Below are 25,498 nucleotides of genomic sequence, written 5' to 3' on the forward strand. Positions count from 1 at the left end.
GAGCGTGTGCGCTGGACAGGACGGTGTGGCCCGGGCTCAGAGGCAGCAGCACCCACGTCTGCCACTTTCTCCAACATCAGTGGTGCCCCATCCTCAGCTCTTGTCAGCTGGGTCTCACGACCCTTTTTTTTTTTTTTTGCAGTACTGTGAATTGAACCCAGGGGCATTCTACCTCTGAGCTCCACCTCCAGCCCTATTTCATTCTTTATTTTGAAACAGTCTCACTAAGTTGCGGAGGACCTAAGTATCTGAGGCTGGCCGAGAACCTGTGACCCTCCCATCTCAGCCTCCTAAGTACTGGGATTCTAAGCATGCGCCACTATGCCCACTGCACCCTTTGTTTTTATAGACCAAGGAATGAACTGCCAGTTAGCTAGGGCCAGGGTGTGGTGTGTGCTGCTCTGGGGAATGGTGGAGGCCAGAAGGGGAGGGACATGAATGTGCTTGGGGCTCAGGACCACTTCACTGAATGCCTTTTCTTCTTGGCTAACTGGAGCTTGACTGAGGACCTGGGTTGCAGCACCCGTGAGGTGGCATATTCTACCAAGGGGCCTTCCCAGTATCTGGCGTTCCTTCTTCCTCCATCCCCAAAGGGTCCATGCCAGGAAGGCCGGGCAAGGAGTCAGAAGCCCCCTGGCCCGTGGCCCCCTGGGTGAGGGCCCTCAGACCCTCACAGCAGGGCCCCCAGGGCTCTCCTGCCCCAGGCTGGAAGCTGCTCTCCTGACTGCTGGCCACCGATCCACAAAGGTCAGGCCAACTTGTGTGGAGCAGTGCAGAAAAGACCCTCTCGGTCCCCGAGGAAGAGTCCTGCCGTCCTCCTCTGTCTTCTTGGGGGCTGAGCGTTCTCTTGGCAGGGGCAGCAGGACTTGAGTGGGAAGTCCCAGGGGGCTTCATCTGCCCCACTCTGCTGCTGCCAGCCCAGGTTCCCCGCTGAGCAGGGGAGGCAGGCCCCTGGGTCTCAGGGCAGCACCGATGGCGGACGGCTGCTTCGGGCAGCGCGACATGAGGTGTGAAGGCAGGGCTAGGGCCTGTTCTCCAGCTGGCCGTGCTTGACCCTCCAGCTCCAGGCAAAGCTGCTGTCGGGGGCCGGGGTGCACTGAAGGTCGATGCCCGAGTCTGGCACCTCCATGTCGTAGCGAACTGGCTGCCCGTCTTTGGTCACCAAGCTGAAGGCTGTGGCTGGGATCTGGGGGTGTCGGGGACCATCGGTCAGGAGCCACCTAGAGGTCTAGAGCTGATGGTCCCCGACACCCAGAGCCCCGAGGGCACCCATGTGTGGTCCCGAGCACCCCTCAGTCGCCAGTGCCAGTCTTGCCCACACCCGGGGCACATCAGAGACCATATCCAGCCATTCCCTAGGGGGCCATTTCTATTTACTCAAAAGCCTCCCTCCTGGAGGACGGGGACTCTACCCTTAAGCGCGCCCCTCTCACCTGGCTGCTGATGCCGGTGGCGATGTCTCCCACCTTGACCCGGTGGAACTCCCGAATGTGTAGGTGCTCGCCAGTGAGGGACTGGATCTGGACTCTCACACCTAGAGGGCAGCAACTGAGTCAGGAGAGTAGCCGCTGGCTCTCCAAGGGGGGGGGCTGGCAGAGTGTGTGTGTGTGTGTGTGTGTGTGTGTGTGTGTGTGTGTGTGTAACCTTTTGTTAAGTCACTCTGCCCTCTGAAGAGGGGAGCATGCTGGCTGTGTGAAGCGGCAGAGGTGATATTTAGGTTGGAGCGGCTCTAATATACAGCTGCCCGCTCTTCCCGGCCGCCAACACCTGGAATTTGGCCTGCACATTGGAACTGAGCTTACTTTCCAGGGGTAAGGAGCACTCCAATTCAGAGCAAAACAGAAGACAACGGAACATAAAAACTCTTAAATCAGATTGCAGGCACTCAGACCGCTCCTTGAGCGGGATGGCCTCTGGCCTGGGCAGTGGGCCTGGCCCTGTGAGTTACACGGGTCCTTGGGGAGGGCGGGGACTAACGGAGGAAACCCTAGTTCTGGCAAATTCACAACATTGCCTTTGCAATCAAGCTTGGAAATGAAGAAATGATAGATTGTCTTTCTCATCTTCTGACCTCAAGTCCCAGGAGAGGATTCCAACAAACTTGTTGCCGACTTCTTGATTAAAATGCTCATGGGTCCTTTTCCTTTCGTTTCCCTTCAGAAGACATTAATGACTTCTTTTCTTGTCTCCAGGCCAGGAGAGCCTGCTCTCCTTCCCAACTAGGGGGCCTTCTGGGACCCCATCAGCAGCCAATACGGGACAGTGGTCCTTTGCTGTCCCTTGGGAAAGGCCTGTGGACGACTAGGACCTTGGCTTTAAGCCCGACTCCCTGGCCAAGGATCCTGTTCTGGGCTCCACTGTGTCAGGGGCCCTGACCCCATCCCTGGTCCCAGGAGGCTCAGCTGCTGTGGGGGCTGCCGAGCAGGGAGAAGGGGACTGTACCATTGAAGTAGCTCGGGGGGTCAGTGGGCCGCCCCCGGGCCAGCACCATGTTGCAGCTGGAGCTCCGAGCCTCCGCCTGGCTGCTCCATGAGTGTACGCCAGAACTCAGGGTGTCCCGTGAACTCTGCGAGGCCTTGGATGAGTTCTGAAACGCAAGAGTGGGCTCAGGGGGCTGCCTCTGGCCTCTGCCTCCTTAGGGACAAGGGGCCTGGGCCCGCCCCTGCGGGGACCTGCTCGTGTCCTCTGCCAGGGAGGGCAATGCCTTTCCATGGGGGTCGAGGCCTGCCTCCCACTCTCCTTCGTCGCTAACCCCTTCCTGATTCCCAGGTATGTTGAAGATGGGTTGTTTCACTTTGAGAAACCGTGACCCCTGCCCCAGCGGGGACCCCTCCCAGGAGAAAGGGGTGACCCCATCACCCTCCCTCTACCCGCCGCATGAACACAGCCCATCCCCTCTGCACTGGGGCTGGTCCACGGCCAACTCACCTTCTCACTGTCGTCTGAGAGGGAAAGGCTGTCGATGCTGAGGCACGAGAGGATTTGCTCCTGTTCTTCCAGAGAAAATGGCTGTGACAGGCTGTTTAGGAAGAGTTCTGCAGGGGAAAGATGAACGTGAAGGCTGAGAGGAGGCTCTGTCCTGGGTTTTTCCTGTGTGTCTTGTAGGAGCTGGAGGTCGGTGCCTGGGGCCCGGGCCCTGGCAACAGCTGGACGCCTACCTATCTCCAGCTGCTGCAGCTCCAGCTCAGGGACGGCTGCTCTCCGCTCTGGCGAGCTGGTGCTCCTGGCAGGGGCTGGGTACAGGGAGGACAAAGGCAAGGGTTCCCAGGTGCCAGATTCCTCCTTGCTCAAGTTCGGGGCTGGAGACTTGTTCCGCTCTGGGGGCTCTGGTGGTAGAGGCGGCTGAAGCTTAGGGGCGCCGCCGCCCTCTGCTGGCAAGTTCTCCCTTGGCTGGGCAGGAGGGCTCTGGTCAGCCCTGGCGTGATCTGGCGGTGGATGCCTTGGTTCTTTATATTCTCCCCGCCAAGGGCTTTTCAGACCTCCCACTGTAAGACAGAGAGCACACAAGTGAGGGGAGCCATGCTGGCAAGGACAGGAGGGGGGCTGGAGGCGCGTGAGGACTCCCCTGGAGGCAGCAAGTGCGCTCTGAGGGAAGTCTCTTCCATAAGATGACTTAAGTGAACAGGCTGTACTTCTGCCTTTATTCCATTTTCCTTCTAGGTATGAATTAAAAAACTTTAGAATCAGCTCCGGGGACTAACTTTGTTGAGAAAAGAGAAAATAGAAAATTTCAAAAAGGCCGGGCGTGGTGCTGCACGCTTATAATCCCAGCATTTGGGAGGCTGAGACCGGAGGATCGCGGTTTGCAGACAGCCTCAGCTACTTAGTGAGGCCCTCTGCAATTCAGTGAGACCCTATTTCAAAAAAAAAAAAAAAAAAAAAAAAGAGAGGACTAAAAAATAGTAATGGGCTGTGGCTCAGAGGTACAATGTCCCTGGATTCCATCCCCAGTATCGTAAAAAAAAAAAAAAAAAAAAAAAGAAAAGAAAAGAAAAAGACTCTGAGGGCGGGATGTGGCTCAGTGGTGGACGTGAGCGCCTGCCCTGTATAAGTTTGTCCCTAGCCCTGGGTCCATCCCCAGCAACGCAGAACAAAACACAGCTCTGGTTCTGGGCAGGGTGGCCTCCCTGACCCACCATCCCTCCCTGCTTCTCCCCTAGACAGGTGCTTCCCAGGGCGCAGTTCCTCTGGTGGGGGAGCTCACCCGGGCCCACCTTGTAGCCGCTGCTGCCTGGATGGGGGTTCTGCCTTTCCGCTTCCCACCACCAGGGGAACATGCTGATATTTTTCACGTGTCATTTTTGATTTGTTCCTTGCAAAATGTGTGTTGTTCTCATTTATTGATTTTCCCCCTTTTTTGTGGTATAGGGGATTGAACCGTGGGCCTCTACTACTGAGCAACATTTGCAGCCCTTTTTATTTTACTTTGAGCCAGGGTCTCTCTGTACACTGCTCAGGCTGACCTTGAACTTTCCTTCCTTCCTTCCTATGCCTCCTCAGTAGCAGGGTTGTAGGTATGCCCAGATCATTTGTGGATTTTTGATTTACAATAGAGGCATCAGGTTCCTGGTTTCCTGCAGGTTCCTTTTTGTTTAGCATGATGCCCCAGCATGGGTCAGTCTTTGCTGCTTGTGAACATGGAGTGGCACTGAGAGGTACCCCGCCCACCACCTGCCCCTCCACTCTCCAGGTGAGGGACCCCAATGCCCTTCCCATGGATGAGGCTGCGTGTGTCCCCCCATGGAGCTGGTGGAATTCCCTTGGCAGTGCACACCGGTGTGGAGAGGCCGGGTCCCAGGCCTGGGTCCAGATCCGTGTCCACGCACCCTCAGCAGTACCCAGGGATCCGCTGACCCACAGCCCCACCAGCACTTGGTGGTACCAACTTCCCGGTTTTTCTCAGTAGGATGGCTGTCAAATGGTACCTGGTTTATTCTGCACTCTCTGATCCCTCATCGGCTGGAGCCCCCTTTCCATGTTTCTTTGGTTCTCTACCTCCTGAGCGCTGCCTCTGCTCTAGGCATGCACACACACACTTCAAAGTTGCCAGTACCCCGGAGTCCAGAGGGTGAGACGGAGGCTCCTGGAGGCTGAGTAACCTGTTCTTTTTGTCATTGTTCATACTGGGAGTTGAACCCAGGGGCATTCTACCTCCAAGCTACACCCCCAGCCCGATTTTATTCTTTTATTTTGAAAGAGTTTCACCAAAGTTGCTGAGGCTGGCTGTGAACCTGCAACCCTCCTGTCTCAGCCTCCCAAGTACTGGGATTACAAGCCTGTGCCGTGATGCCTGGCTACCCCTGGGGCATTCTACTTCCAAGTCGCACCCCCTTAAGGTCTCACTAAGTTGCTGGGGCTGGCCTTGTCTTAGCCTCCCAAGTATTGAGACTGCAGCCATGCAGCACCGCTCGGCTCCTAACCCGTCCCTGAGCACCCTGCCCTCTGCCCACGACACTTACCCTGCTGCAGGGCCCAGCCGACCTTGCCCCGCAGCTCCACGGCAGAGGCTCGGTGGGCCGGCTCTTTCCTCAGCCCCTCCCGGATGGCGTGTGCTGTGAGAGGGGAGCAGGCGGGTGGGATCTCCCTCAAAGGGGGAGGCTCGTTGGCAATCTGTAGGCCAAAAGACAGCGTGTGAGGCCTGCCTCCTCTGGTGCCAGCATCCAGCCTTCCATTCTTTCTCTCTGCTACTTCCCTCCCCCCATGCTGGGCCAGCATCTGCTACGAGGAAGGGAGAAGCCTAGAACAGAGCCAGGGCTGGGGCTCTTCCCAGAAATGGGAAATAAGAAACTGGGCAGAAGACGCCACGTCCTCCACTGGTGGACAGGAGGTGGCCAGTGAAGAGGGTCCGACTGGCCATGAACTAGGAGACCCCCCCAGATGTGGGTGGTAGGCGTTTTCATCGGGATCTCCCTTTTAGAGTGAAGCCTGCTCCTGCTCACGGCTGCCACAGAGGAGTGGCCTGGCAGCGAGCCAGGCCCCTGCTGGCGTGCCCCCGCTGTCCCAGAGCCACCGACCTTGAGGCAGAGCGGCCCTCGGAAGTACTGAGTCCAGGGGTGGCAGCCGTTGAGCATGTGCAGCATCATGCAGCAGCTGCTCCAGATGTCCACCTTGGCGTCACAGGGCTTCCCCATCACCACCTCCGGGGCCATGTGGGTCTCTGTGCCAGGGATGTAGTCCCCTGAGAAGGCCAGAGTGAGAGACACTGCCCGTGAACCCAGGCGGGCAAGAGCCCGGGCGGTGCCGATTCCAGTTCATTCCGGGAGGGATACTTGGAATGTGTCTCAGTTGCAGAACTTTAAATAACTAAAGCCTCTAAGTCAAACTTGCTGGGGATGAGCTCAGCGAGGGACTCTGCTGGGACCAGGTGCAGAGCAAGGTACCATCCGTGACATGGCTCTGCCCTTTGGGTGAATTCTTAAAATGGGAAGGGGCTGGACATTGAAAATTCGGCTGTAGAAGACTAACTGCTGCTATGATGTTCCTAAAATATTAATTAAATGAAAAAATATTAATGATTATCTCTCTCAGCAAGTGAAATGGTGAGAAACCTTTATTCCTCTTTCATGCCACTTAATTTTGTATCTGCTAAATAATTTATAATAGGCATGGATGATTTTAATAATAAAAATAAGACATTTCACCGGCTGAGGAGCCTGGGGCCTAGGATGGGGCCTGGGCTGTGTAACGGAAGCGTTGGAACCGAGCACCTAACATCCATTACTGCATTTACACATAAAAAGAGCCTTGTAATGGCCCAGGCTGCTTGTGGGGCTCAAATCTACTAAGGGACACGAAGTGCTCACATCGCTTATTCCCATTCAGTAAGGGCGGGAGGCACGTGGCTAAGCTTAGTAAAGGCCATGGCTTCTGTCATCGTGGGAGGAGTGGTCCGGGGGCCTCACCTGTGAGCAAGGACTTCCCCAGGCCGTCAGGATGCAGGCACACGGCATGGCCGAAGTCGCAGAGGGCGGCTCGGCTCCCGTCACTGGACAGGAGCACGTTATCAGCTGCAGGCCAGCGCCCGGCACAGGGAGGAAGGGGGACAGGTGAGTCAAGTCAGGCCCCAGGCCCCGGGGCTCACCGTGGCCTGGCCTCTGCCGAGGTGATTTCCTGGCTGAGCCACGAGGATTAGTTTCAGTAGCCATGGAAGAAGGCTAGAGATGGGCGGGTCTCTGAGGGCATGGGAGCAGGGTCTACTCCTGGGGACGCTGTCACTCCATCTGCTGCTCCACATTCTCCCAGAGGTCACTCGTAGATGGTACCACCCGTGGGTACCACCCGCTGGCAAATGCACCAGTCCCTTCCCAGCTCACGTGGCCCTGTCAGCGGGGCTCAGGCTCTGCCTCTGGATTTGCCGAGCAGGCCCAGCACAGGGAGAAAATCAGACACGAAGCCACGGGGGGCACAGCTGAGGGACTAGGCCTCACCTTTGATATCTCCATGCAGAATCCTTTGTGTATGGAGGTACTCCAGCCCCTCCAGGGCCTGGCCCAGGTAATAAAGGGCCCGGTCTTCTGGCAGACAGCCCTTCTGCTTTATGAGCTGGCCCAGCGAGCCACCTAGGAGATCAAGGGCCAGTCTTCACACGGGGCTTTCCCAGGCCTCCAGGCAAGCCAAGGGCAAGAATAAAGGGCAGCTGTGGAGAAGCAGGCCTCTCCTGCAGATGTCACAGGGCTGAACGGTTGGGTTGACCGGAGGCCCAGGTCAACCTTGGCAAGATGGAGAAACCCTGGGTCTTTAATCAGGAGGGAGAAAGGAAGGGACCAGGCTCCTTACCTTCCAGCAGCTCCATGAAGATGTTGACCCAGGGACCTTCCCTCACAGCACCATACAGAGGGACAATTTGGGGCGAGGTCAGTCCTGCACATGCCATCAGCTCCTCTGCCCGAAACACCTCGACTCGGACCTGAAAGGGCCCAGAGGCAGCTTGAGTCAGGGAAGGCGGCCAGCTGGGTGCCTTGCATCCTGCCGGGCCCTTGGCACACCACATTTAGAGGCTGCTGAGGCTCCCAGTGATGACGCCCAGGCTGGTACTTAAAGCTCCGCAGTGCTGACCACATGTGAAAAGAGTCACACAAAACCACACTCCTTATCCAGGCTCTGGGCACGTGGCCCACCCTCAATCCTCGAAACACAGAACATTCCTTCCCACCAGCCTAAATGTCTGGGCAACTTTTAGGTCCTGGGGCCTCTGTTGGTCAACATCCATGTCTCCTCTTCAGAAGCAGGTTTCTCTTCTATGTGACCCTGTCAGGTGTCCCTGGGCCCTCAGTGTCCCTCTCAGCCTTTTTCTTAACTCTTGTGTCTCTTTCCAGAGGACTAAAGTGTCCAGGTAGAAAGGTTGGCATTTATATTTACTCTGCTTGTACCCCTTTTCCTGGCATCTGGGAACACGAGAGGCTTCTGGGGAGGGGTTTGGCCAGGGCCACACCCGCCGTGGACTGGCAGGACGAGGAACACCCAGTCCTTTCTGCAGGGACCAGAAGCTTGGCTTGGCAGGAGGAAATAGGCCTTGGATACAGACACCCTGGGCTTGGATCCTGGCTCTGCAACTTAAAACAACGCCACACACGTTCATCAACCACGTTCCCATGTGTCGGGGGGGGGGGGCAGTGGTATCTGTTCCAGGTAGAGGGAGGGCTTGAGAGGATGCTGCCAGCTCCATGTCTAGTGGCCTCTGGGTACTCAGGAAGTCTAGTGCCCCACTTCCTCCCTTCAGCTCACAGAACCACTTATTAAAACACCTAGACTTCCTTGCAGCTGCTGCTGGTTCTCCTGTCAGCCTGGAGCGGTATTGCCAGGGGGCGCCAGAGGCAACAGACCCTGCCTGGAAGAGAAGTGTTAGGGATCCCACAGTTTGGTCTGGGGACTGGCTGACTTGGCAAACAGCACCCAAGATGTGGGGTTTTCGAACTTTTTTTCCCCCCATCAGTGGAAAGTGTCTCTCTTCTGTGTACTTAAAGAATATCTAGTTCTGTTAATCAGCTCACATGAGCTTTGACTTTTTGTCAAAAGGCCACTGAAAATGATTGGAAGGAATTCACCAACAGGACTTGTATTAGCCAATGTCTTTAACCTGGGTCCCCTTCCTCAGGATGCCTCAGAGAACTCAGAAGGGCAACATGGGATATTCTGCCTTTGGCATAAACAGGTCAAGGTCTGCAGGAGACAGTGTGAACTACTTTCTTGAAATGGTTCAGTTCTAACACTTTTATTTTATTTGTGTGTGTGGTACTGGAGACAAAACCCAGGGGCATTCTACCTCTGAGCTAACTCCCAGCCCAATTTTATTTCTTATTTGGAAACAGGGTCTCGCTAAGTTGTTGAGGCTGGCTTCAAACCTGTGATCCTCCTGTCTCTGCCTCCCAAGTACTGTTAGAGTGTGCACCACCACGCCCAGCTCTATACAATGACACATCTTCAGGAAGCTGGGTTTTCGGAGGTTGCTGTGATGAAGAATTCTTGGGGGGAATGTGAAGAGGAAATGAAGGTAGCGTGGTCTAATCTGATTTTAACATTTGAGAAGCTGTGCATTGCCCACAAGGCCTCAGTCTCCTTAGTAATGTGGTTCTTTAAGAATGAAAGAATGCTTCAAAACAAAAAATAAGAAAGAGGATTTAGAAGCCAGGCGTGGTGGCGCATGCTTGTAATTCCAGCATTCTGGAGGCTGAGACAGGAGGATCACCTTTCATGGACAGCCTCAGCTACTTAGTCTCAGCTATTTACTTGCAACTCAGAGAGACCATGTTTCCAAATAAAAAAGAAAAAAAAAATAGGGCTAGGGGTGTAGCTCAGAGTTCATTAGAATGCCCCTGGGTTCCATCCCCAGTATCAAAAAAAAAAAAAAAAAAAAAAAAAAAAAAAAAAAAAAGGATTTAGTTCAATCTCCAGTAACATCAAATAAAAAATAATAACAATTATGGATATTTTTCTTTCAACTTTTATGTCTTATTTTTCAAATGGCTGGCAAAGTTTAGGATAAGGTCTTATTACTTGACCTGTTTAATAAACTGTTAGAAAATTTTTTTGGCTTGGGGTGCTATGAAAAATTGTTTGCGCTATTAAGGACTATAAACCAAGACAGTGTAGGAACCTTGTTTTAACTTTTAAGAAATCTCCATGTCCTCTAGAGTGTCCCAGCAATTCTAAAAACATTTCTAACACCTAGACCAAAGGGAGTGAGATAAGAAACCTCAAAAAACAAGATATTTTAGAAATCTGGGTGAAACTGGGTATGGTAGTGCATGTTTGTAATCCCAGTACTTGGGAGGCTAAGGCATAAGGATTGTGGGTTCAGAGCCAGCCTCAGCAACTTAGTGGGGCTCTCCACAACTTAGACCTCATTTCTCTTTTCTTTCTTTCTTTCCCTCCCTTCCTTCCTTTCCTTTCCTTTCCTCTCCTCTCCTCTTTCTTCCCGCAGGTCTGGGGATGGAATCCAGGGGCATTTGACCTCCGAGCTACACCCCCTGCCCTATTTTTTATTCTTTATTCTGAAATAGGGTTTCATTAAGTTGCAGAGGGCCTCACTAAGTAGCTGAGGTTGTCCACAAACCGTGATCCTCAGGTCTCAGCCTCCTGAATGCTGGGATTACAAGCGTGCGCCATCACGTCTGGCTAGTGAGACCTCATTTATTTTATTTTTTATTTTTTAATTTTTTGGTGGTACTGGGGTTCCTGGAAGCCCTTCTACCTCCGGGCTACACTCCCAGACCTATCTTATACTTTTTTTATTTTTGGAAACAGGGTCTCTTAAGCCAGCAGGGCTGGCTTCGAACCAGCGTGATCCTCCTGTCTCCGCCTCCCAAGCACGGGGATTACAAGCATGCACCACCACGCCTGGCGTGAGACCTCATTTAAAAAATAAATAAATAAAGTTTAGGTGGGCCTGAGGAAGCAAGGTAGAAGGGCTGTCCTGAGATGGAGAAAGCACGCCAGCCTCATGCTCCAGGCCAGCTGCCCACCCGGCCCACCTCTCCCTGGACTTGAGTGTCCTCATAACCAGAGCGAGAGGCTGGACTGTGACGAGGACTGAGGACGTCTGACGTCCATTATCCTATGCCAGGCACGGTTTAAGCCCTTCCTTCTTCCCTCTGTCCCTCCCTGTGGTACTGGCCACATCCCTTTCATTTTAACTGAATAAAACGAAATAAACACAAATAAGAATACCAAAGAAAGCAAGAGAGTTTCAAGGAGGAAAAAGCAGTCCCTATTGTCAGGCACGCAGCCATGGAGAGGAGGGAGTGGCTTCTGGATCTGGCGGCTGCTGACTGCTGTCGCCATTCCTGGGAGATGCCCTGATGCATGCAGCCATGTGCAGGCATAAAGGCTAAGCTGGCAAAGTTCTTCAAGAGATAGAGTACCTGGCAGCTCTGGGGTCAGGCTTCCCTGACTGAAGCCCTGCCTGGGACACTCTACTCCTAGTGACCCTGGACATGTTACTTGTCCAGACATCAGCTTCCTCTCTGTGAAATAGCAGTAATGATGCCACCTCCTCACAGGCTGTTGTGAGATGTAAATAAATAATGCCAAGCCAGGTGTGGTGGTGCACATTTGTAATCCCACCACTTGGGAGGCTGAGACCGGAGGATTGCAGTTCGCAGCCAGCCTCAGCTACTTAGTAAAACCCTTTGCAACTCAGTGAGATCCGGTTTCCAAATAAAGAATTAAAAAAAAAAATAGGGCAGGAGTTGTAGCTCGGAGGTCGAATGCCCCTGGGTTCCATCCCCAGACCCCCGCAAAAAAAAAAAAAAAAAAAAAGCCTTTAACAACAGGTGTGGTGGCGCACACCTGTAATCCCAGTGCTGAGAGGCTGAGGCAGGATGACTGCAGGTTGGAGGCCAGCCTGGGCAACTTAGTGAGACCCTGTCTCAAAACATAGAAAGGACTGGAGACGTAGCTGAGTGGTAGAGCAGCTGTAGGTTCAATCCCTGTACATCCTCCCCCTCGCATACACAAAGGGTGATATAAGCAGCCAACAAGATCTTAGGAAGATTCCAAGAATATAAACTACGGGAAAGTGACTGACACCGGGGACTGGGCACACAGGTGTCCAAGAAACAAGAGATGCCCCCATTTCCTCATCGCCATCGAGAGCCTCCCACTGATTCTTGTCCTGTTTTCATTCTGAACACGTGTCCGGGGGGGGGGGTGGCTCCTTTACCTTTGTGCCACGTAAAAGCCCGTCCCCGGTTACAACTCAAGTCTCTTCAGGTCAGGCCTGTGGGCTCCACATCCGTGCCCTGGCCCCGCACGGAATCTGGCGCACAGTGGGTATGTAGTGACAGCCGGCTTCTCTTGGCCAAGGCCATGCCATCCCAGGTCAGGGGCTGGGCCAAAGAGAGGCTTCCAGAACCCCATGCTCAAGGCAGATGTTCTAAAACAAACAGTTCTTAACTCTCTTTGGGCTACAGAGAGTCTGGCCTTCGAGAGTCTGATAGATGGTACGGCCCCTTCTCCGTCAGTGTGTGCCCACCTATCAATTCACACACTTGAGTCACAGTCCAGGAGCTCAGGGGTCTGTGAACCCAGCTCATTATGAACTTATACATTGGTAGTTAAAATGCACAAAAAACACATAAAAAGGATCACGGTATAGAATAATCTATAGAGTAGTATCTTCTTTTCTCTTTTTTTTGGGGGTATACTAGGGACTGAAACAAGGGGTGCTGCACCTCTGAGCTATACCCCCAGCCCTATTTTATTTTATTTTTTTATCTTGAAACAGGGTCTCATTAAGTTACTGTGGACTGGCCTTGAATCTACAATCCTGGTTTCAGCCTTTCAGGGAATGGGATTACAAGTGTGTGCTATACACCTGACTTTGTTTTTATTTGTTATTTATTTTTTTGTGTGGAACTTGGGTTGAACCCAGGGCATTCTACTTCTGAGCTACACCCCAGTCCAATTTTTTATTCTTTATTTTAAAACAGGATCTCACTAAGATGCAGAGAGCCTCACTAAGGAGCTGAGGCTGACCTTAAACGTGCTGTCATCTTCTGGTCTCAGCCTCCCAGGTACTAGGATTAATTACAAGCATGTGCCACCAAGCCCGGCCTGACTTCACTTTTATAAAAGAAACAACCAAACGCTCATATATGCATAAAAAATGTAAAAAGGTTATGTCAAACAGTATTTACCTCAAAATAGAATAGAGTAGCTGGGTTTGGTGGCACACACTTGTAATGCCAGTATTTGGGAGGCTGAGACAGAATAGTGATTCTTGGACAGCCTCAGATACTTAGTGAGGTCCTCTGCAACTCAGTGAGACCCTGTTTCAAAATAAAGAATAAAATATAAGCTGGGCGTGGTGGTGCATGCTTGTAATCCCAGTATTCGGGAGGTAGAGACTGGAGGATCATGGTTCAGAGAGAGCGTTCTGCTACTTAGTGAGGCCCTCCACAACTCAGTGAGACCTTGTTTCAAAAAATAAAAAGAGGCTGGGCGTGGTGGTACATGCTTGTAATCCCAGCATTTGGGAGTCTGAGACAGAAGGATCGCGGTTCACGGACAGCCTCAGCTACTTAGTGAGTCCCTTTGCAATTCAGTGAGACTCTGTTTCAAAATAAAAGAATAAAAAATAGGGCTGAGGGTGTTGCTCAGAGGTAAAATGCCGGTAGCCGGGCGTGGTAGCACACACTTGTAATCCCAGCATTCGAGAGGCTGAGACAGGAGGATTATGGTTTGCAGACAGCCTCAGCTACTCAGTGAGCCTCTTTGCAACTCAGTAAGACCCTGTTTCAAAATAAATAATAAAATATAGGGCTGGGGGTGTATCTTGGAGGTAGAACGCCCCTGGGTTCTATTTCTAGTATCACCAAAAACAAACAAAAAGAATTGGGTAGCAGGGAGACTTGCTTTTTTTTTTTTTTGGTATCACTTGAATTCTCTTATAATAAGCCTGTATTTGTTTGCAACTAAAAGTAAGATAAAGTGTACATGTATGTCACTGTCAACATAATTTATGTTATGATATAACATAATAATGCCCCAACAAAAGCATATAAAAAACTAAGATAAGTCAGGTGTGATGGCGCACACTTGTAATCCCAGTACTTGGGAGGCTGAGACAGGAGGATCGCGCAGGTTCAAAGCCGGCCTCAGCTACTCAGTGAGGCTCTCAGCAACTTAGTGAGACCCTGTTTCCAAATAAAATAGGTCTGGGAGTATAGCCCAGAGGTAGAAAGCCCCTGGCTTCCATCTCCAGTACCAAACATACACACAAAAAGTAAGAGAAAAAAATCTTTTAAAAACCCCAACTCAGCTGGGCGTGGTGGCGCACCCTTGTAATCCCTGCTCTTGGGAGGCAGAGACAGGAGGATCGCGCAGGTTCGAAGCCAGCCTTGCTGGCTTAAGAGACCCTGTTTCCAAATAAAAATATAAAATAGGTCTGGGAGTGTAGCCTGGAGGTAGAAGGGCTTCCAGGAACCCCAGTACCGCCAAAAAAAAAAAAAAGAAAAAACAAAAAAAAAAAAAACCAAAACCCAACTCCCCACATTAAGAACAAACCTGTGGTCAACCAGCATGAGAAGGAAGACCAAGGCAATGTGGCATTACCACTTGACATCATCCATCTGGATCCTGGAGGGGCACAGACTTGCTCTGACGCCCTATGCAGCCTGATATCTGACCCCTGGCCCCTTCCCCATCCACACCCTCATGAGGGAACTGTGTGTGTGAAGGGGGTGCCGGGAATGGAACCCAGAGCCTCAAGCATGCTGGGCAAGTGCTCTACCACTGAGCTACAGCCCTAGCTCAAGAGACTGTTTCTCATGTGGTCTTTCATTTGAAAATCCTAAAGGATTTTCATTTGAAAATCCTAAAGCCTGCCCTTCCTCTACCCTTGAGAGAGTGGGGCGCGGCTGCTCAAGCATCAGCAGCCTGGGTGGGAAGGGGCACTCTGCATAGGGCCGGCTCTGGTGCTGGCTGGTCCTTACCCTGTGTCCACAGCCTTCCCCACCGTCCTGGGTGCAGGGGAAGAGGTGGAGTATCTGTCCTCTTCCCTATATTAGGGTTGTTTACCTTGTTGTCTGGGACTCTGAGGACCTCGGCAGAGGACAGCTGAGACGCCCAGTGACTGAGCCCCCAGCACTGGGTGCCTGTCCCTAGGACACTTCACACTCTCGCCCTCCTCCCTCCTCCTCTCAGAAGGGACAGCTGAGCCTTCTCCGGTGGCCTGTGTGGGGGAGCTGCAGCTGCGGAGGTCAGCCCGGGGCCCAGGCAGCCAAGTGCAAGCGGAGCCACGCTGGCCAAAACTCATCACGTCTCCATGCCAGTGAGGGTGTGGAGGGTGACAGTCTGTGTGAGCTCTGGGGTAGAACCTACAGATGGATCCCTCTCACCCCACCATCCTGGGGGTCACGGCCGGGCTTACGTATGAACCCAGGAAGCCAAGCTTCTTCACAGCCCAGCTGGAGCCTCACCCCTAAAAGGACAGGGAGCCCACAACTGCAGCGGCAGCGTCTACTCTGCGTGGGGCCTGAGTGCTGGGCTTGTCTGGGCTGGCTACGTGGTCCCTTTCCTTTTGGGACCAGTCTTTGACATAAGCCCTGTGAGACGACATCTTATTTCACCCTGATCCATAGGCCAGGAAAGCAGTCCACAGAAGTGCTTCTGGGGTCCTGAGTTTGGGCTGTAGACAAGGGGGCTTCCGATTGAGGGGAGCTCTGAGTCAGGGTGGAGACCAGGTGCTGGAGGAGCAGGGTGGACATGCTCCAGGTCTGTGGACCCACAGGTGCCGCCAATTCTCACCTGGGCACGTCACGGGGGATGAGGGTGGGAGCGGTGATGCCAGCCCTCTGCCCTTATCAAGACCCCAGGACTACGTGCCTTCCCCTCCTAACCCTCTTACTGAAGAGGGGCTCAAAGCCACTCTCTAGGCCACACAGACCTGGGCTGGAACCCCGGTTCTGCACTGGGCCAGCCCCACAGTCTCTTGCTAGGCTGCGTTTCCTCATGAACTCATAGAACTGTGCCTGGCTCATAGAACTGTGTTGGGCAGGGCTCAGACTCAAAGAGGATCTGTAAAACTCCTAGTGCCGGGGCTTGTCCTGGGGGCCCCTTCACAGGAGGAATCAGAAGCTCTAATTCCCTTCTGGTCCAGGTGTGTAGGGCGCCCCACTGCGCGGCTTAATGGTTTTAGCTTGGCACAGAATTCACGCGGCTCCGAGTATCTTCCAGGCTTGGACTTGCCCCTACAGGCCCTGGTGTCGGCAGTGGCCGGGCTGTATTCAGACCCAGGAGCTGTGCGCTCTCAGACACGCGCACCGAGGGCAGCGACCTGCCACGTGACAGTCTCCGTTCCAGTTCCAGCTGACCAAGGGCAGCCAGCGGTGGCCAGGCGGTTATCAAGCCAGAGCCACAGCCAGTCCTTGCATGCACGCGGCAGGCGTGCAGCGGCCCCTGCCTGCCTCCCCCGCAGCCCTGGGTCCAGTGGCACTCTCCTCCGCGTACCTTTTTGACGGCACACTGGAAGCCTGTCTGCTTGTCCTTCATCTCGTGGACCTCCCCGAAGGAGCCTCTGCCCAGGCGGGGCCGCTGTGTGGCCCAATGCACTTCTTCGCGGTACTCGTAATCCACCGGCTTGAGTTTCTGGGGTTGGCAGGAAAGAGGCCGTGTCAGTGGCCAGGGCAGCAGAGGGACAAAGGGCTGGTGAGCAGGTGGCCCCGGCCTGGGCTGCTGGGGCTGAGAACCACTGGGCCGGCGGGGCGGGTCAGGAGGGGCTCGCGGGATAGGAGAAGGCAGAGGAGGGTGTCGGAGCTGCCTGGCTGGCCCACCCTCGGGAACCAGATGGAATGGCAACAGCCTACACAGTGACTCAGGAGCCAGATGGGGGAAGAGAGGGAGGAACCGGGAAGGGCAGGGATGGAGGAGTATGTTCAAAGTAGATGGATAAAATCCAGGGAGCAGAGTAAAATCATTTTTGTGTGTGTGATACAAGGGATTGAACCCAGAGACATCCGACCTCTGAGCTACACCCCACCCCTATTTTTTATTCTTTATTTTGAAACAGAGTCTCACTGAATTGCAGAGGCTGTCCGTGACCCGCGATCCTCCTATCTCAGCTTCCCAAGTACCGGGATTACGGGCATGCGCCACCATGCCTGGCTTGAGTAAAATTATTTAAAGTACCAAGTTAACCTCTAAGAGCCCTGGAGGGAAAGTAAGGCAGGTGTAGTGAAGAAAGCAAAATATGCATCCTGTCAGGGCATGAGACAAAACCTCATGTTGCAGTGTGTTTATTCCTGCTTCCCAGTATGTGTATTATTAATAAAATACACACAATTCAGTAACAACAAGGTAACCGATTGGAAGAACTAAAAAAGAAACAGCTAGAAAAGCTGTGGAGCCAGGTGTGTTGGCACACACCTGTAATTCCAGTACTGGGAAGCTGAGGCAGGAGGATCGCAGGTTCAAGACCAACCTCAGCAACTTAGTGAGCAGCCTCTCAGTAACCTAGTACGACATTGCTTCAAAACAATAAATAAACAAAGGGGCTTGGGGTAGAGCTCAGATGTAGAATGCCTCTAGGTTCAATCTTCAGTGCCCCACCCACACACAATAAATAAATAAATAAATAAATAAATAAATAAAAAAGAAAGGCTGTGGAAAGTGAAGCTGCAGGTGGAAGGGGACATGACTGATTTCATTCCTGTTCAGTTTGGATTTTTTTTGGTACTGGGAATTAAACCCAGGGGCATTCTACCTCTGAGCTACAGCCTGAGTCCTTTTTATTTCTTATTTTGAAACACTGTTTGCTAAAGTTGCTGAGAGTCTGCTAAGTTGCTGATGTTGGCCTTGAACCTATGAACCTCCTGTCTCAGGCTCCCAAGTACTGGGATGACAGGCATGTGCATGTGCCACCATGCCCAGTCAGTTTGGATCTTTTTTTTTTTTTTTTTTTTGGTGGTACTGGGGTTTGTGGAAACCCTTCTACCTTCGGGCTATACTCCCAGACCTATTTGATATTTTTATTTGGAAACAGGGTCTCTTAAGCCAGCTGAGGCTGGCTTCGAACCTGCGCGATCCTCCTGTCTCCACCTCCCAAGCGCGGGGATTACAAGCGTGCGCCACCATGCCCGGCCAGTTTGGATCTTAAATGCCCCCATTCCCCTGTGTTGGAGGCAGCCTATCGGGAGGGGTCAATCTTTAGGTGGCACCTCTTGGGAGGAAGTCAGGTCACTGGGGTGTACCCTGAGAGAATGTTGAGCCCCTAGCCCCTTCCTCTGCTTCCTGGTCACCATGAGGTGAACAGGCCTCCTCTATCAGGCACTCTTCCCATCCTGATGTTCTGTGCCACCACAGGCCTAAATCAAAAGGGCCGAGAGACCCTGGGCTGAAACTGTGAGCCAAAATAAACCTTTCTTTCTTTTAAGTTGATTAATTCAGGCATTTTGTTGCAGTAATGGAAAGCTAACTTGTTACTCTAACAGGGAAAATACATCCCCAGGTCTGCTGATTTGGGCATCACTCTGCTCCTGTGGTAGGCTACACTCTGACGCCCCAGCTGTGGCTCCTGGCCTGGGTGCCAGTGGTGGAGGCATGTGTGGAGGAGTTTGGGGGTTAGTTACCTCAGTAAGCAGGACCCCCTCGTTGTCCTCAGTTTCAGGGCTGGGCCTCTGGGGTCTGGAGCCACCTGCTGACCAAGTCTTGGCCAGGCTGGCAAGGCTGTGGGCCTGGCCTGAGCTCACGCTGCCCTGCAGAGCATGCACCAGGTACTCCTCCACAGAAAACTTCTCATGTGCGCCGCGAGATGGGCAGCTGGATTCCAGGTGTGGGCCAGGCAGGGGTTTCTGGCTGTCTACACAGGCCAGTTTGTTGAGGTGTGGGATATGAAAGGGCTTGGGGCTATCTACACAAGCCAGCTTGCTCAGGTGTGGGCCAGGCAGAAGCTTCTGGCTGTCTACACAGGCCAGTTTGTTCAGGTATGGGCTAGGCAGGGGCTTCTGGCCGTCTACACAGGCCAGTTTGCCCAGGAAAGACTCCAAGGGATGAGGTTTCCAGGGCTGGAGCGGGTGGAATGGGAAGGGATGGGGCAGTCTGCTGTAGGGGAGGCGGTGCGTGGAATGGGGCAGAGGGCCGCCATCCTGTGGGTGGTGGAGTTTCCACACGTGGCTTAGACACTGCAAGGGGCTGATGAGTTTGTGGAGTTCTGGTCGAGGTGGCACGGGCTGGAGGTCCTCGCTGAGCTTCTTAGAGCAGAGGCGGCCAAGGCCCAGTTCCTTCAGAGGCCTGGTGAACTGGGGGGTATGTCTGACATACAGCGTGCTCAGGGGAGGATCATCCTCCTGTGGGGAGAACACAGGTGTCAGGGCCGGGGGCCGGGCACAGGCTCCATCCCATGGGCAGGGCCGGGCAGGGGGTGGCGGGCCTCACCTGCACAGGGACCGTGCAGCTCTCCTGCTCTGGGGTTCTGGGCAAGGGTCTGGCCACGGCCCCTCCTGCCCGGGCCAGGGGCTTTGAGCTCTTCTTCTTCCGCTTCTTCCGGGCTTTGCTGTGACACCTTCCCTTCCAACCCACACGGGACATTTTGCCTTCAGTGGCATGGGCCACATTGTTGGGGATCTGATCGAGACTCTCGGACTGGCTGTCAAAAAAGGGACAGATCACGCATTGTGAGCACAGGAAAGCAAGAGGATGGAATGGCTCAGATATATAACTATTTGGAGGGAGACAGACCAGTGCAAACCCCAGCTCTGTTGGTATAGTCATGCATCATGTGATGACAGGGTACATCCTGAAAAACACCATCTTAGGTGATTTTTGTCATGCTAATGTCACAGCTTGTACTTATACAAACGCAGACAGCTGTGCTGTCTCTAGGTGATAGGATCTCATGGGATCCCTATCGTGTGTGTGGTCCACTATGGACCAAAATGTCATTATGTGACATATAACTACAGACTTATATGAGTGTGGGCAAGTTCCTAACCCCCAAGGAATGTCAATTTTCTCATATAGAAAATGAGGTATAGCTAGGCACAGTGGCAGGAGTATCACAAGTTCAAAGCCAGCTTCGACACTTAGGGAGGCCCCGACTCAAAATAAAACATAAAAAAGGGCTGGAGGGTGTGGCTCAGTCATAGAGTATTGTCTACCACGAGGCCCTCAGTACCATCCCCAGTACCACAAACACACACCGGGGCAGTATATTTCTGCCATGCGGGGTAGCAATTAGGCTTAAATGAAATAGTTCACTTAAAAAGCCTAGCTCAGGCTGGGCGTGGTGGCGCACGCTTGTAATACCCGCGCTTGGGAGGCGGAGACAGGAGGATTGCACAGGTTCGAAGCCAGCCGCGCTGGCTTAAGAGACCCTGTTTCCAAATAAAATATAAAAAATAGGTCTGGGAGTGTAGCCCAGAGGTAGAAGGGTTCCATCCCCACATCCCCAGTACCACAAAAAAAAAAAAAAAAAAAAAGCCCAGCTCAGTGTCTGGGAGGGGGCAGGCTGTCTATAGACTGCCTATGTCCACAGGCTGAGTGAGGTGCAATCTCAGCTCTTCTCAAAGGGAGTCTCAGCACCCACAGTTCTCTCTGTCCCTGGACAGGGACTCCCAGGAAGGGCCCATACTCAGGGCAGAAATCCTCCTCCGTTCTGAGGGACAAGAGTGAGGCTGTGCCCACCCCATTGGTTCCTGGGGCTGCCTGGCTGCTGTGGGAAAGGGGTGGGGGGCTGCTAAACATGGTTCCTCTGCCTGGTTGGCACCTGGCTACCAGGGTGCCTGCCCTTCTCTCGTGGCCCACAGGCTTCTCATCATCAAGGCTCTGCCTGGCTTGTGCCCCTGCCAAGTAAAAGAAACTGGCTAGAGGAGAGGTTTGGAAAGGGCCACTTCAGAACAGTTGTGGAGCAGACAAGAACTAGCTTCAGCCATCCTCCCTTGGCCTGGCCTTCTGCCCCCACAAGGGGCACCAAAGCCTTCGCTCAGCAGCTGGTAGAAGTGGGTGCCACCTCTGGCCCCAAAGGCTTCTGGGGTGATATAAGCAATTCACCTACACGCTGGGCTTTCCCCCTTTAATTAATTAACTAATTAATCTTGAGTGTGGTACTGGGGATGGAACCCAGGGGCTTTCTACCTCTGAGCTACACTCCCAGACCTATTTTATATTTTATTTGAAAACAGGCTGAGAACCTCACTAAGTAGCTGAGGCTGGCTTTGAACCTCTTTCTCAGCCTCCCAAGTCCTGGGATTGCAAGCATGCACCACCACGCCTGGGCTTCTTTGCGTTTTAAAGAAGGGATCTATTTATGTTGCCCAGGCTGGTCTTGAACTCCCCGACTCAAGGAGTCCTCAGCCTCTGAGCGCTGGGATGACAGGCTGAGTATTTCTTGGTTCCTGGGCAGTGGTCCCCTTGCAACCCTGGTCTTTTTATCACTATCTGGTTCCAAGAGCCAATGATAAAAAGTTCACCTGAAGCTGGGCGTGGTGACACAGGTGTGTAATCCCAGCACTTGGGAGGCTGAGAAAGGAGGATTGCAGGTTCAAGGATCAGCAAGTAGTAAGACTCTCATCAACTTAGTGAGACCCTGTGTCAAAATAAAAATAAAAGTAAAATAAGGCTAGGGGTGTAACTGGGAGGCAGAATGCCTCAGGGTTCAATCCCTAGTACCAAAAAAAAAAAAAAAAAAAAAAAGGTCCACCTGGTGGTAGAGGAGGGAATTGTGTATAGGTTGCGCTCAGTGCTAAAAAGCATCTTTGGGAGCCTAGGGCATTGGGGGCAGATGGAGCCTGGCCTCTCCTGCTTCTTCATGCTTGCTCCCTACAGGACAGTCAAAGTGGCCCCTGTAGGGCGGCGCTCACTGCCGCACCGGGGCGGGAAGCAGTAGCTGTTCCCAGCACCCTCCCTGCTGACGGGAAAACGGGTGCATCAAGGACTCGGAGAATAAAAATAAAATGTCAAGCTGATGGGAGCCAGGGGCAGCCATCCACAAGCCTGAGGAGCTTTTGAAAAGCTTACTTGGCTGAGAGAGCGGCTTCGCGAGAAACGCTGGGCGGCCGCCAGGAACGGAGCCCAGGTGCTGAGCAGGGAGCCCCGTGGCCTGGAGGCCGGCGCTCTCAGCCCCTCCCTCCTGTCCCGCTGGCTTACCTGTACTGCTTAGACCCTGCGATGAAAATCCGCTCGGAAAAGGTGGGGCTGAACTCTTGGCTGTTTTCACCTTTAAAGTCAAGGAAAAAAGGTACTATCAGCAGAAAGAAGAGAAAGAACAGGAATTCAGCACGTTTTGCAGAGAGCCTCTCCTGGGAAGCTCCTTCCCTTCCCAGACCACGCTGTGTGGCTGTTACCTCCAGCTAACACCTCCTGCCCCTACTTGTGGTCCCCTCCCCCAGCCTAAGGGTCAAAAGCAGAGGGACCACCTACAGGATTGGAACAGGTGCTCGCCCCACCTCACTGTGAGCCTCCCTTACGTGAGACAGGCTACCCACGATGCTGCGCACGGCACACCGGCTCAATAAACACAAGCCGGGTATATTAAGTGCATGTGTGTGTGTTCACGCCACTTAATTTTTATTCTCTCACAGCTTTTAAAAAACTAGCCAGAAGCCAGGTGTGGTGCACATGCCTGTAATCCCAGTACTTGGGAGGCTGGGACAGGAGGATCCCAAGTTCGAGGACAGCCTCAGCAAGTAGTGAGACTTTTATTAACCTAGTAAGGCTCTGTTTCAAAATAAAACAGGCCTGGGGATGTAGCTTGGAGGTAGAATGCTCCTGGGTTCAATCCCCAGTACACACACACACGCACACGCACACACACACCACCCTAGCCAGAAGGCAGCTGGGGTGAAGCAAGGATGTGTGTATGTGGAGAATGCCACCAGGAGCTGTCAGTTTCCACCCAAGAACTCCTAGACTGGGGGCTATGTGAGGAGCAAGAGGGGGACTCCTGACTCGCCGCCGTGCCCCTGGGAGCTTCTGTCTCCTGGGGCAGCCACCATTACTAGTCATCTTGAGGCATCAGGGGCCAGACTCAGCCTCACCCTGCGGTAGCTGACTGCCCGTAGACTGGTCCAGCAGGCCCAAGCGCAGGGTGTTCATTCTTTGGGGGTGGGGCCACCTGTGTGGAAGGGATGAAGGGCTGGTAGGCCCTGGCGGGGCTTTCCAGGGGACCCGGCCTTTCCTGTCTGGGCCTCTCCAGGTCTGGGCTGCTGAGGTCGCAGCAGGTTAATGGCCTCCTTGAAGATCCTGCTGAGCCCAGCACTCTGCTCTGGTCACCATGAGCCCCACCTACTCCCGTGGTCTTCTATCCTGGCACATCACTGACTCTATGCTTAGGCCCCTGATGTGTCACCCTGACCCCGCTTCCACAGGTAACCCTGAGGCTGGCCCCCGTGCCCAGCCACCCACCCCAGGCCCTTACACTCAGCCTGGGCAATGATGGAGATGGCGGCCGGGCCACCCTGGGAGCCCTCCTTGGCGGTGCCTTTGGTAATCACGTCATTCAGGATCTCCCACTTCCCGCAGAACACCGGGCTCTTCTCCACCACCTCCAGCTTGTACACGCAGCTCTGCTGCTTCTCTGGCGGCTGAGTCTTCTCTTTGGCCTTGGCGAGCTCCTTCTGCTGCCCGACTGCTGGGCCAGGGGCACCTGGGCACGCCACTTCCATTACTGCCATCTCCCAGGCTCGCGCTCACCCTGAGGAGACCAGACACAGACGTCACTGCTAACCCTGGCCCTGATGGTGAGGACAAGGCAGGTGTGGGGGAGAATGTGGGGTGAAGAGTCGCTGCCTCCCGTGATGGCCTTCCACGCCCCGCGGGGGAGAGCAGGCAACCTCTCCACATCTCCTCATGTGGAGCCCAGCCCTGCTGCGCCCCGACATGAGCACACCCCTCCACCAGGCCAACCAGGAGGATTCCAGGCTTACCCGTCTAGGACAGCAAGGGCATGGGCATCGGGGCTGGTTAGCTCTGGCCTTACAATGGCCCAATCTTTTTCTGTTGTTTGGCAAACTTTCCTTCCCTAAAACCATCTAAAACCATCACCTCATCGACTCTCCATGGCCCTGCCTTCATAGGACACCCCTGTACCCCACAGTGGCTTTTCTCCCAGGGGAGAGGAGCAGGTTCTTTTTTTTTTTTTTTTTGGTGGTACTGGGGTTCCTGGAAGCCCTTCTACCTCCGGGCTACACTCCCAGACCTATTTTATTTTTTGAAACAGGGTCTCTTACGCCAGCGCGGCTGGCCTCGAACCTGCGCGATCCTCCTGTCTCCGCCTCCCAAGCGCGGGGATTACAAGCGTGCGCCACCACGCCCGGCAAGGAGCAGGTTCTGTTCTGTCTTCTAGCTGGAAGTTAGAAGTGGACATACACACACACACACACACACACACACACACACGTGTGTGTGTGTGTGTGTGTGTATGTGCATATATATGTATATATACGGCTGTGCAGCACTTAATGACATTCTGAGAAACACACTGTTTGGCAACATAATCATCGTGTGAACATCATAGGGTATATTTACATCAACTACAATGCCCATGACATCACTAGACAATATAATTTTATGAGGCTACTGTTGTATATACCAATACTGATGGAAATATTATGAGGTACATATAAACACATATATATATTACAAAGTCTAATACTCAGCCTGTAATGGCACTTAGCACTTGGCTCCCTTCCCAAGACGCATCTGTTTGTGGCTCTCCAAAAGGGACGGATACGTTTCCTCCTTTTTTTTTTTTTGGTACTGAGAATTGGACCAGGGGCATTCTATCTTTGAGCCACACCTTGGCCCCTTTTTTGTGATACTGGGGATTGCACCCAAGGGAATTCTACCTCTGAGCTACACCCCTACCTCCATTTTTATTCTTTATTTTGAAACAGGGTCTCACTAAGTTGCAGAGGGCCTAAGCAGCTGAGGCCGGCCTTGAACCTGGAATTCTCCTGTCTCAGCTTCCCAAGTACTGGGGTTACAAGCATGTGCCACCACACCTGGCTCTCAGCCTTTTTTTTTCTTTTTCTTTTATTCTGAAATAGGGTCATTAAGTTGCTGAGGCTGGCCTTGAACCTGCAATCCTCCTGTCTTAGCCTCTTAAGCACTGTGATTATAGATGTGTGCCACCCTGCCCTGCTATGTAGATGTTTCTTCCTCTAATGTTCAAACTCATTAGCTGAGAAACCTTAGAGACATAATTTTTCTTTCAGGCAGTGTTGGCAGTGGCAGTTGGACTGGAAACCCTAACATTTAACTAATACCTCTGGAAACCTGGGACAAAGCAGGGGGCTCTACCTTTCTCTGGGATCTCTACTAGCCCTTCGTCTTCCCACGGAAGCTGCCTGGGAGAGCAGGCCCACACTGCTTCCCGTCATGAAAGACATGGCAGCCTGAGGTTGTTAGCATTTGGAAGCTTCTTTATAGACAGGGACTTTTTAAAGGGCAGGGCCCCACTAGGGTGTGTCTTGCTTTAGACAAAGCCTGAGAAGTACCCAATGCAGATAGGTCTTTAATAATTGCCCTCTGATGGTGGGTCAGTCTTAAAGCCATCTCTAGCAGA

At 53.1% G+C, this 25,498-nt stretch overlaps 1 protein-coding gene across 2 annotated transcripts; it reads right to left on the reverse strand.

Annotated features, from left to right (window-relative positions):
- Positions 1 to 1,021: 1,021 nt before the first annotated feature.
- Positions 1,022 to 23,606, reverse strand: MAP3K14 (mitogen-activated protein kinase kinase kinase 14; the record flags this gene model as incomplete). 2 transcript variants are annotated; one of them, XM_080712412.1, is made up of 16 exons in its annotated part: positions 1,022 to 1,186; positions 1,434 to 1,534; positions 2,443 to 2,587; positions 2,929 to 3,035; positions 3,159 to 3,485; positions 5,460 to 5,610; positions 6,015 to 6,178; positions 6,903 to 7,007; positions 7,428 to 7,559; positions 7,777 to 7,906; positions 16,450 to 16,587; positions 18,567 to 18,796; positions 18,905 to 19,283; positions 19,372 to 19,582; positions 22,081 to 22,150; positions 23,351 to 23,606. In XM_080712412.1, the coding sequence occupies 16 exons, from the start codon at positions 23,604 to 23,606 to the stop codon at positions 1,022 to 1,024; spliced, it is 2,811 nt and encodes a 936-aa protein (XP_080568538.1). The 2 variants fall into 2 exon arrangements, with proteins under 2 accessions (XP_080568538.1, XP_080568537.1); XM_080712411.1 differs by having other exon boundaries at positions 18,567 to 19,283.
- Between the last annotated feature and the right edge of the window lie 1,892 nt (positions 23,607 to 25,498).

Source organism: Muscardinus avellanarius, assembly GCF_963383645.1.
Source record: "Muscardinus avellanarius genome assembly, chromosome: 16".
NCBI lineage: Eukaryota > Metazoa > Chordata > Mammalia > Rodentia > Gliridae > Muscardinus > Muscardinus avellanarius.